The 12,670-nt window shown below is 39.2% G+C and overlaps 1 protein-coding gene across 1 annotated transcript in view; it reads right to left on the bottom strand.

The window, feature by feature from the left end:
• Positions 1–429: 429 nt before the first annotated feature.
• Positions 430–12,670, bottom strand: part of NCOA6 (nuclear receptor coactivator 6) — a 92,753-nt gene continuing 80,512 nt past the window's right edge. Inside the window, exons 14-15 of the mRNA XM_054573854.1 lie at positions 10,811–10,959; positions 430–915 (exon numbers count right to left, since the gene is read on the bottom strand). Coding sequence (XP_054429829.1) covers positions 872–915; positions 10,811–10,959 — 193 coding nt within the window. The 3' untranslated portion in view covers positions 430–871. The remainder of the gene's footprint in view (positions 916–10,810; positions 10,960–12,670) is intronic.

Below are 12,670 nucleotides of genomic sequence, written 5' to 3'. Positions count from 1 at the left end.
GGAGAAGCAGTTGCATAAGGTGGAGAAAAAGTGCTATCTGAGTTTCTGATGACTTCCTGTCCCTAGAAAATTGTAGGTGACCTTTGATCCTCTCTCAATTGTTATATGCAATCAAAAGAAATTTGACCAACATATAAAGTGCCCAGTACAGTGTTTGAAAGGGCTAGTTTCTTCAAAGCCAAGAAGAGTTGAGGGAGCAAGAATGTTACACCTGCCTGAGGTTGCCAGGTGCCTCTCAGGTGCAATCAGGACAATGTGGGATTCTAATTCACAAAGAAGGCTGTTCCTATTCACTTACGATCCAAAGAAAACAGCTTGCTCACCCAATAACCCCCTACCAATAACATACATTTATGTTCTAGGACAATGACATTTATTTAACACATTCAGTATTTCACATTGTACAAATCCTTAGATTCTCTTTATTCACTGGTCCATTTCTACAACAAATACATCCAAAACACTATATAATAAAATTATTTACATTTCCAAATGAGACGATTCCTTTTGCCCCCCACTACTGCTATTCACACAGTACTTCCACAGCACAATACATCATTAGAAGATCTAAAAATGCTCACCCTGTACTCTAGGCTGCTTAGGAAATGTGAAAACTAATAACAGAATCGCATTAGCTCCTCTCAATACATGGCAACATTTTAGAAACCTTGAACTTCATCAACACCAAAAGGGTTCAACAGTTCTGCTTTCCTCATTGCACTTTACGAAACAGGTTGCAGGGACTAGGAAAAAGGGCCACGTTATTAAAATGACTCGCTGTACAGAAATGGATTTTAAAAAGTCACAGCTCAAAATTGCTTTTTGTAAAATTCACACACATTTACAAGTATCAAGTCGCTGTCCAGCTTGTTTACTTGGATTTTCTTCGCTTGGATTGCACCGCACTGGTTATGTCTGTGGGGGGGAAAGGAAGGATATGTTTAGCTGAGGCAACTTTTTTTTTTTTTAGATTTTATTTATTTTTAGAGCAGGAAGAAGGGCGAAAGGGACAGAGAAACATCAATTGGTTGCCTCTCACACGCCCCCATCTGGGGACCTAGCCTGCAACCCAGGCATGTGCCCTGACTGGGAATCTGACCGGTGACCTTTCAGTTCACAAGCTGGTGCTCAATCCACTGAGCCACACCAGCTAGGGCTGAGGCAACTCTTCACGGCAGTGCCTTGTAGGCAGTCTGCAAGAACACAGGCCCAGTGACCTCAATGGAGCTCTATTGGCTCTGAATCAGTCCAAGGGCCTCAGAAGGAGCACCCACTGTGAAGAGGGTCTCCAGCTTCTGTGAGAGGAAGGTATGGCCCTATGCGCTAGGGCCTGGCAACTATGGAAATGTGATATAGATGGTGGGAGATGGAGCACATGTACCTAGTTGAAAAAGTGGCAGAATGGGGAAAGCTTGTTTAGCTAGGCAATTAACCCCACAATCTCCATCACCAGTTTCCATCACCCAGAGAAATGATGGATAGACTAACAGCGTTTTTGTTGAGAAATCAATGAGCAGTGCTACAAATGAATAATATGCCAGAGTGCAAAAACCAGCCTCTGGATCCCTTTTGGAGCTAAGCCATTGTTTTGTAGTAAGAAATGTTACACTTTTTTTTATTTATTGATTTTAGAGAGGAAGGGAGAGTGAACGGGAAACATTGATTTGTTGTTCCACTTACTTATGCATTCACTGGTTGATTCTTGTATGTGTCCTGACTGAAGATCAAACCCACAACCTTGGTGGTATCAGGACAATGGCCTAACCAACTGAGCTATTCGGCCTGGGCTGCAGCAAACTATAGTCAAAGTTCCTAAATAACATTACCATGACCCTTGGTCAACAAGTGTCTACTGTAGCCTAGCCAGGTATATCATGGCTGTGGATGCATACAGGCATGGAAGCAATTCAGAGCAAACCACAGCCTGCTCTGTGAGCCCAGGTGAGCCTGAGGACTTCATGGAAGAGATGGGAACTGAGTGATTTACACATATGATGACAAAAAGGGAAAGAGTGTGTTTTAATTCCTTTTGTATTATTATAGTGTCTTAAATCAATTCAATCTTATATTTAAACAACGTTTCTAAAAAAAACTTTTCCACACAAGTTTCTTAAGGCAGAGTACAATGAATAGTTTGAAGCTTTCCAAATGTAAAAATTTTAAATCTCATATTGATCTTAAAAATTCACCCTCATTCTTCATGCTACTGTGTAGTAGATATTTTGGTTTTAATATGAAAACAGTATTTTAAAATTACTTCCTGTCAAGGAGAAAATAATATTTCCTACCTAATACCTTAATATGTAAAATAATCAAGATTTATCCATTTCTGGAAACTAGGCTGAATTTCCTGATGCTGTATGTTAGATTCAGTGTTCTAAGCAATTTTTTCTTTTACCCTATTTTGAGAACCAAGGCTCAAAAGGTAGGTGCAGAGAGCAAAAATTTTACTGTTCTATTAGCTACAGTAATTGCTAACAGGTGAGGCTTTGATGACTTTCCAAGAGGTGACCTGTGCAATGTTTTCAGGCTGCTGTTGTTGGAAATTTCAGTATGTTACGTATCAGACTTTAATTTTCTTGTTGGGAGGTCATGTTGCTTGTGCCATGGGGTAGAATCTGTCTCTCTGATTTCTTGTTAGTCTTTTGCTAATCAGAGGACAGTTAATCTAACAGGATGTTGATAATGCTGTTCATTTTAATTGCATGTAAATTTAAGAGTCTCACACAACCAAAACTCTCCATAATCAATTCTTTCACTTCCAACACTCAAGCTTCATTTTCACTGTAAATTTGTCATTTGCAGTAAAAACATAGTTTTTTCTTGACTGAGTGTTCATCCTCAGACAAATATCTGTTAATTAGGCCAACTTTGGGAGTTTCCCCTTTGTTGTGATATGAAGGATCTAATGATGTGTCTAAAAAACACATATGTGGCTGGGAAAAGAGGTGAAGAGTGGGGATGGGGGTGAGATAAGCAACCTCAGGCTTTCCCTTCCCCTTTTTTCCATCTGTTATTGCTCCAAAGCACCCAAAGATCTGGCAGGCTGCTTCTGTTTCTGAGGATGAATCAATGACTAGGGCCATGAATAAACAAGTGATTTGTGGTAGAAACTACAAAAAAATAATCTTTTAGATGATACCAAGGTGGAGGATGGAAGTAATGGTGTAGGGTATACTTTAACACTTCCACGAGGAAAAAAAATATCAATTTGATTCTGGTTTCTTATCACCTTCCCTGGATAATCCCAGCCAATCTGGGTCATAGAACAAACTCACTTTTAATGTCTTTATAAATCTTTCTGAAAAGATGGGTTTTTTTGCTTTGTGGTTCAATTTTATACTCCTAACGAAATGTTTCCACTTTTATTACTCCACTGAACACTGAAGAAAATCTAGAGACGAACTCTTTAAGGTAAGGAGTTCTAGGTGACTGACAGCACATTGAGGGTATGCATCAGGCCTGTTCCTAAAGGCTGCCAGCTTATCTGACCAAGCATAGTCCCAATACCATGCACCCATTAGTAATACCATATTGGCAAAAAAGACCCATCACATACATTGTTGAAAAATGCTCAGTTTTTTAAACCATCAAGGATTTTACAAATTAATATAAAAATAGATAAATGAGGTCTGTCCAGAAGGTATCCAGCCATGTAATATGGAAAAGAGAGACATTAATTGAAGAAGATACAAGAAACATTGTGCACAGGACAATGATGCCCCAGTCCCCTTCAAAGTAGGCACCTTGGGACTTCACACAGTTCTCCCAATTGCTATCAGCTGCCCAGTCATATTTTCCCTGAATCTCCCAATTGCTATCAGCTGCCCAGTCATATTTTCCCTGAATCTCACTGATGGTCTGAAATCTCTCCCCTTTCAAAGGTGATTTTACTTTTGGGAAAAGGCAGAAGTCACAGGGAGCCAAATCTGGGCTGTCAGAGGGACTGAGTCACCTGGGTGATTTGATGTTTCACCAAAAAACGGCACAAGATGTGATGCACAAGTGGGCACGTTGTCATGATGAAGCTGCTGATCACGAGTTGCCCATAGCTGCAGCCTTCTGAATCAACCAAATAGTTCCCGCAGAGAACTGTTCAAGCTTAGTGCAAAATTTGATGCAGATCTGTTGCTCAATCAATGGTGTCTACTGCCCCCACTGACTAGTACAGTGAAGTTGACATTGTTCATGCATATGCATTCCAGTCCATTCTCCTTGGCTGCCAGGTTACATTGATGTCATGCAAACTGTTCGCATTATATTAACAATGGCTGGACTTTTTCCAGACAGACCTTGTACAAATAGTTCAAAACCTAATAATGGAGTTATGTCATTCATAAATTCATATTTTAGAACCAACTATATGGTAAAAAAACTCGATCAATACGTCTTTCAGGCAGTTGTCCATTTTAATTTGTAATTTGTTAAGGGCATTTTTTCAGCCTGGTTGCCTTGTTATGACCTGAGGCAAACTTGGCCAAATCTACATACGAGACTCTATTACATCTTCTAGTAGGTAGGCTTTACCTTTGAGGACTTTCAGAAATTGACTTTGACTTTGCTCACTTCTTGGGCTTTTTACTGTACTACTTTTAGCCAAGATTTCTATTTAATTGTAAAAAATTCTGAAAATTTCCTTTCAAAATTTGCATGGTTGTTTTCTAGATGATGCCACGAGAGTGCAGTTTCAGGTAGTTACTCTTCAGGTTTTTCTCCCATAAGATGTATCTAGTTATGTCTGCTCACTTGCATTTCCACAATAACAACACTTCTGTTTTAAGTATATCTGTATACTCTGTTTTTAGACTGTTGCTTCTCAAGACACTGGTTGTGGGTAGGATAGGGCTTTCACCCCACTTTGCTGTCAGAGGCATCTCAGAGCCCCCCAGAGGCACCCACAGCTGCTGCTGATTACAGGTTACTATGAACTTCCTTCATATTTGCCTATTTTCCCTGGTTTCTAACTTAAGCATTGAACTTCATGTTTTTAACTATTGATCCTTTTCCCCAGTTGAAATATAATGCAAACTTCTACACAGAAGAGTAAATAAATAATAAATGAAACTTAAAAAAAACCCACTTCTATGTTAATAAGGAATTCATCATGCTGGAAGTGCAACTACTCATTTGCATATTTATAAACAACACTTCTGATCAAGTGCAATTTTAAAAAGAAGTTCACTGATTTGTGGGAGCTAATTTTTGTGTTTGTAATTAAAAATGTGTGCGTGTGGGGGAAATCCAGTCAACCAAAAAGAAAATGCCAGATTAAAGCATGATCTATCAACCATGTGGGCTCCATGGACTTGCCCAGAAATCATCTATCCCACCTGCCCCAATCTGGCAGTCTAGTAGGCCATGGCCAGCATGACACAAGCGAACTCTATTCTCACAGCAGGAACATGATAGTGTCAGTTTCCCCAATAATTCGAAAGTACCAATATTGCCCTGGCCAGGTGCTCAGTTGGTTAGGGCACTGTTCCAATATGCCAAGATTGCGGGTTCGATCCCTGGTCAGAGCACATACAAGAAGCAACCAATGAATGCATAAATAAGTGGAAAAACAAACAGATGTTTCTCTCTCTAAAAATCAATTTTTAAAAAAATCTTAAAATTAAGAAGTATCAATACTTCTCATTATAAACTGCTCATAGTATTTCTTAGTTTTCAAGATTCTTGTGAAAAACACACACTATTTCTGATTTTGTTTGTGTATATATGACCAAAATCTTATGAGTACAAAAAGGCGAAACCTTTTCCTCTCAAAACTTTAAGGAGTACTACTGATGCTGTAGGAAGATGTTCTAACTCCCTAGTACTGCATGTCTCCAAGTTTGAGAACCATAAATTTCAGAAAGCAGCTTGATATTTGGTGATCACTCAAGCTATTTTATGAGTTTGGTTCACATTTGGATACAGTATAGCAGGCCAAGTAATAATAAATATTTATTCTATTTTTAAAAAAACGTCATTTATCTTTAGAGAGCGGAAGTGAGGGGGAGAGAGAGGGAAAGAAATATTAATGGGTGGTTGTCTCTCAAGTGCCTCTTACTGGGTGCCTGGGCTGCAACCCAGACATGTGCCTTGACTGGGAATTGAACCGGCGACGGTCTGGTTTGAAGGTTGGCACTCAATCCACTGAGCCACATCAGCCAGGGCACTATTCTTTAATTTGGATTCAAGAGCTCTAACACTTAAAAACCAAAAGAGCTACAGCACTCATTTCTGATTTAAAAGGTAACTTACCCTGGAACCGTTAAGGGCTGATAGATAACCTGAGGGCTGGTGTGGAGATCTATATACAACTGTGATTCCTGGGGTCTGGCCAGAGCTCTGCGATTCTCTAGGGAGACATTTACTTGGCATCCCTCTGAAGATCACGAAGCCTATGAATCACTATGGCCTCTCCTAAGCCAGTTGCTAAGCCTCAAAGCATGGATGGGGCAGGTATTCTGACATGACTACCACCATCTTGGGATAATGTCCAGTTTGAGTGTACAGGCCTATTCCCCACTCCTTTTCTAAAACACGTTCCAGCATTCCATTTCCTTCTTGGCTGGCAGTTTTCTACATAGTACTCTAATTTGGGCATCTCTTTTTTAACTATCTCAGCTACTCCTTTGATTAATTCTTTCTGATGCATTGTAAATGACAAACTTAGTACCTTGAGGCTCTGGGCTCAGGTCAAGTTTCCAAAAATCTGATGTGTGACATCTTTAAAGGCCAACACCTTTTTCCTCCTCTAAGAGTAATTATACACCATATGCTACAGATACAGTGGTGAACAAAACTTTGATCCTTTGGGTAAGTGAGGGACTAAAAGAATACGCAGAATTGGGGGGAAACAGATTTCCCACAGAACTCCAGCGATCTTCCCTTTAGTGCTCGAAGTTTTGTACTCATATACTGAAAGACATGTTTTCTTCCAAACACGTTTCTGCTGAGGAGATGATTCCCAGGGAGGAGGCAGAAAGCTGTTGGTTCCATATCGGTATCCAAAGTGGGGATACTTAAGAGGACACTGCCTGTGGTGTACATGGTATGCCTGGAGAGAAAAGGTCCCTCCCAACTTCTCCCCTCACTTTCTGGCAGGCTGAGGTAAGGTGACTTCTACACCTCTGCTTTACCTGTATATGATCCATTGGCCTGTGGCCCATTCCCAGGGGGTCTTATGAGGCATCATGAAATTCCTGTGCAGAAATATGACCTGCCAAAGACAGCTGAGTTCTCAGGTCAGTGTCTGGTGTCTAGCATTGGTGCACCACAGCCTGCTCTGGTTTTCAGGCTGGCATCCCAATGTCACTTGACTGTTTCGCAGCAGCCCTGCTGGTATCAGGCAATTGGCCATGATCCTGGCTCTTGACCAACCTGAGCTACTTTAAGCTCACTGCACTTCCTGAGAGGATGAAGTATCAAACCCTCTCTCAGATCTGAGCCTTTGCACATTCTATACTTTTTGCCTAGAATACTCCACTCAACCTCTATAGCTGGATAATGCCTCCTCATTCTTCAGGTCTCAGCTTAAACATCATTTTCTCCAGGAAGCCTTCTCTGATTTGGCAGAGGAGCAGAGCATCCCAGCTATGTGCTCGTATAGATCCATGTAGTTGTGCTATCATAGCATTTAATATTTGACGACACACTATATTAGATAGAGTCTTTCTGGCCAGCACATACAGTTGACCCTTGAACAATGTTGGCATTAGGGGCACCAACCCCCGTATAATTGAAAATTGTATAACTTAAACTGACCCTCTGCATCTGTGGATTCCCAACTGCAGATTGAAAACAGCTGGTTGAATCTGTAGATATGAAACCTGGGGAATACAGAGGGCCAACTGTATTAAAAAAAAATCCATGTACAGTGGATGCATGCAGTTCAAACCCATGTGCTTGAAGGCCAACTATAATTAATATAATGAAGACAAAGACTCTGTCTTCTCACTATTATGTCTGCAGAACCTGGCATGTATTAAGTACTTAATTTATATTTGATCGATAGTTATTAATCATTAGTGATTGTATACCTCTTTGTATTAGGCACCATACTAGACACCTAAGATACAGTGGTAGGCAAAACCAGACCTCTTCTGCCCCAAGAGAGTATTAATTACCTATAACATAAATAGAAATAAATTTACAACCGTGGTGTTATGAAGGTGAACATGATGCCATGATTCCTTATAGCAGTGACAACTGAGCTAAGGTAAGTAGGAAAAGTTGGAGGTTACCGAGGAGAAGAAAAGAAGGAAGAAGGAAGAATGCTCCCTGCCATAGGTGTAACATACACACAGGTTTGTGATGAGAGGGATCAGCATAGTATGTCCGAAATGCTAAGGGAAGTCAGATGAGGCTGAGAGAAGCTGATGGGCCAGGCACATAGAAACTTGTAGTCCATGTTGACACTTTTAGGCTTTCATACTAATGATAATGGTAAATCCCTGACGGGGTTTAAGCTAGGATAGCAGTAAAGGTGGGAAAAGTAGATGAATTTGGGATAAAATCAGCGAAATCAGTGAATTTGTGATGGACGTGAGGGTGAGGGAGAGGGGTGCAGAGGAGGACTTGCCTAATAGAGAGACAGTGGTGCCATTCACCGAGGTGGGGAACAATGGTAGAGTACCTGACACTGGGGTGAAAATCACAAATCTGGTTTCAGACATGTTGAGTTGGAGGTCCTATTAAGGATATTCATGCAATTGTCTAAAATCTCTAGAGTTCTGTACTAGAAATATATTCATGAGTGGTCTGTGAAAGGTTGTGACTAAAGGGGGGCATGAATGAGATAAGTTAGGAAGAATATAAGTTGAAGGAAAAAGACAACTCTGGATCAAAGTTTGAGGAAACATCTAATGTCTGGGTAGAGACTGAGAAGGGGCAGTCAGAATAGTCAGAAAACTATCAAGAATTCTGGGTCACAGAAGCCAAGAGCAGAATTAATTCAAAATGGAGTTAGCAGTCAACAGAGAAAACTGGTAGTGTAAAGGTCTTGAGAAGGTGAGAAAAGATGTGATCAAAGGCACAAGTGGAGGAATTGGCCGTGGACTTGAGGAGGGACAGCTGCTCTAATATAGTAGGAGCAGAGGAGGACACTGGTAGATTTATGTGTTGGTAGTAAGAGTTGAGGGAACTCTATTTTTTCTGTGAAGATGTAAGGGTCTCTCCTGAAAGAGAGGGGAGAAGGTAGGGGCTAAAAGTTTAAAAACAGAGAGTGGGAAAAGAGAATTGACTACAGAAACATATAAAGATGGCTGGGTCATATTCTTGAGGACCTACCTGAAGTGGTGATATTGAATCAATCTGCCCTATTATGTTCTTTTATCCAACACTGCTTGCTGTACACACACACACAACACAAAGTTAAATGAACCAACAATTAAAGGAAGGCCCAAACAGAAGTCTAAGTAACTTAACAAATTTAAGGAATAGATGCAAAGATGAAGGACAAAGACCTCTGCTGCTGTGATAAGGCTCCCATTCTTCTACTTGACCTACAAATATTGAATTGGCCAAAAAGTTCATTCGGTTTCAAAGTAAAAATAAAAGACACTTTTTTTTTTCATTTCCACCAGTAACTTTATTAAACAATGCATTCACCGCTTTGTTCCACTACCTTCTGCCATCTTTCAGACAACTTCATAATTCCATCTTCCCAAAACTTTATCTTTTGAGCAAAGAACTGTTCCAGGTGCCTTTTGCAGTCTCCCAAGGAATTGAAATTTTTTCTATTAAGAGAATTTTGTAAAGACTGAAATAAATAAAGATCCGAAAGTGCAATGTCTGCTGAATATGGCAGATGAATTAGAACTTCCCAGCCAAGCTGTAACAGTTTTTGCCTGGTCATTAAAGAAACATACAGTCTTGTGTTATCCTGATGGAAGATTATGTGTTTTTTGTTAACTTATTCCAGACGCTTTTCATTGAGTGCTGCTTTCAGATGCTCTAATTGGGAGCAGTACTTGTTGGAATTAATTATTTGGTTTTCTGGAAGGAACTCATAATAGCAGACTCCCTTCCAATCCCACCACCTACACAACATCACTTTCTTTGGATGAAGGCTGGTCTTTGGTGTGGTTGGTGGTGGTTCATTACTCTTGCCCCATGATCTCTTCCATTTCACATTATTGCAAAATATCCACTTTTCATCACCCATCACAATTCGTTTTAAAAACGAAATGTTTTTATTATGTTTAAGTAGAGAATAATATGCAGAAATACAGTCAAGAGGTTTTTTTGCTTAACTTATGTGGAAACCAAACATCAAAGTAATTAACATAACCAAATTGGTGCAAATGATTTTCAATGCGTGATTTGGATATTTTGAATATGTCAGTTGTTTCCTGTGTGGTATAACATTGATTGTTCTCAATGAATGTCTTGATTTGATCGTTATCAACTTCATCTGGTCTACCTAACCGTGGAGCACCATCCAGAGAGAAATCTCCAACACAAAACTTTGCAAATCACTTTTAACACATTCGATCAGTCACAGCATCTTCTTAATAAACTGCACAAATTTTTTTTTTGCATTTCTGTTGCATTATTACCTTTCTTGAAATAATAAAGCATAATATGCTGAAAATGTTGCTTATTTTCTTCTATCTTCAACATTAAAACGGTTACACAAAAATCCACCAATTTTGATAAGTGTTTTAAAACGCACACTGATATGACAGCTACCACAATACATTCTAACAAATTTGTTTCAAATGAAGTTAAAGACAACTAAGTGCTATTAGAGCCATCTTATGGAAAAAAAACCAAACAAACTTTTTGGCCAACCCAATAGTACCCACACCCCACTGCTAACCTTTAGTAGAGCTGGAGGCTGAAGCAGGCCGAGAGGATCGCTTCCGATGTCCATTTTCCACACTTTCAGAAGCCACAGTTGGCTCTTCAGTTCGTGAATTTCTCCGGCTTGGGGTTTTGGACTTTTCAGTTATTTCTTTGGGCTCACTGCTGATAGAAACACAAAGTTTCCAAGGAGGTGAGGGAATCAAGTTACACAAAAATGAGCTCTTCAGATAGTTTAATTCATAAGGCAGGAGTAAGGCAGGAGAACTACATAGTCTTTCTGGAGAGAATATAGCCCACCCTGGGACACTGAGCACAATTACCTCCTATATTACTGACAATTTAAAAGTGAGTCTAGCATGTTACCTTAGTAAAAATAAAAACTAAAGCATAATGCTGGTGAAATTGTGGAAAACAGGTAAAAGACATTATAACTTCACACAAAAATCCCCCAACTTTCTCACCCATTTTCCTAAGATAATAATATTCCCCCTCAAAAGTTAATGTACAGTACCTAAAATCTAGGAAACTACTAACATATTGGCATGTACTATGAACCTGGTATATTCAGTTAATGGCTTATTACAAGTCCCATTACGGAAGAATATACGTGGAAATATATTTACAATACACTGATGGGTATATTGATTATCCTTACCTCAATCCCCTTTTTCAGCATGCAAAGATTTTATTTTTTAAGATTTATTTACTTTTAATAAGGGAAAAAAGACAGGGAGAGAAACATAGATGTGTGAGAGAAACACTGATCAGTTGCCTCTTTTGCACAACCCTAACTGGGGACCTGGCCCCCAACTCAGGCATGTGCCCTGATTGGGAATTGAACTGGCGACCTTTCGGTTTGCAGGCTGGCGTGCTCAATCCACTGAGCTACATCAGCCCAGACAATATACAAAGACTTTAAATTAATAATATCCAGTATTACTGACAAAAACAGACACAAATTCTCAATCAAGTGTAAACTGTGTAACCCAATGGCTCTCAACAGGGGGCAGTTTTGTCTCTTAGGGGACATTTAGCAATGTCTAGAGACATTTTTGAATGTCATGACTTAGGGCGGGCAAGGCAGGGTGTGGAATGCCACTAGCATCTTTCAGTGGCATCTACCAGGTCTACCACTAAACATCTTATAATGCATAAGACAACCTCTCCCCCTGCCCCCCCCAAGAATTATCTTATCTAAACTGTCAATAATGCTGAGACTGAAACATCCTGGTGTAATCCTATGGCTTGGCAATTCCATTTCTGGATGTCTAAGGAAACAAATCTTTTTACAGGGTTCTAATTACACAGCAGAATGTCAAAGCATATTATTCATATTAATGAAAACAGAAGACGTAAATGCTTAACAATAGATTAGTTAATTAAATCATGGTACATCATATACAATCATAAAAAATCACAATGTAAAGGTTATTTAATGGTAAGAACTGTTCATGATATTATGGTGGGAAAAAATGTTACCAACATTATGAATAGTATAATCCCACTTTCATTATAACATATATTGAGTATATATGTAACCACATATGAATGAATGGGTGTGAGATGTCTGTGTGTGTACAATATATAGCATTTATACATAAACACTACATATTTAATTATAACACAACACATTAGGTATATATAAATTAAGTATACTGTTTATATATAAAACACTATCTCTATCTGTACATATATTCTGTGAAGGGGACCAGAAGATGAACTAAAATATACAGAGCAAATATTGTTGAGTCACAGGAATACTGGTTTACTGATAATTTTTATTCTTAGTAATTCTCTGATCTGAATTTCATGTTTTCTTTAATAAACTTTTTACTACTTTCATGGTATAAAAATTCATGTTAAAATCATTAGG

This window comes from Pteronotus mesoamericanus, unplaced genomic scaffold (assembly GCF_021234165.1).
Source record: "Pteronotus mesoamericanus isolate MK-2021 breed Mesoamerican mustached bat unplaced genomic scaffold, CSHL_Meso_final contig_25, whole genome shotgun sequence".
NCBI classification, from domain to species: Eukaryota; Metazoa; Chordata; class Mammalia; order Chiroptera; family Mormoopidae; genus Pteronotus; species Pteronotus mesoamericanus.
The sequence above is the reverse complement of the archived record's forward strand: the minus strand, read 5'-3'. Positions and strand labels throughout refer to the sequence as shown.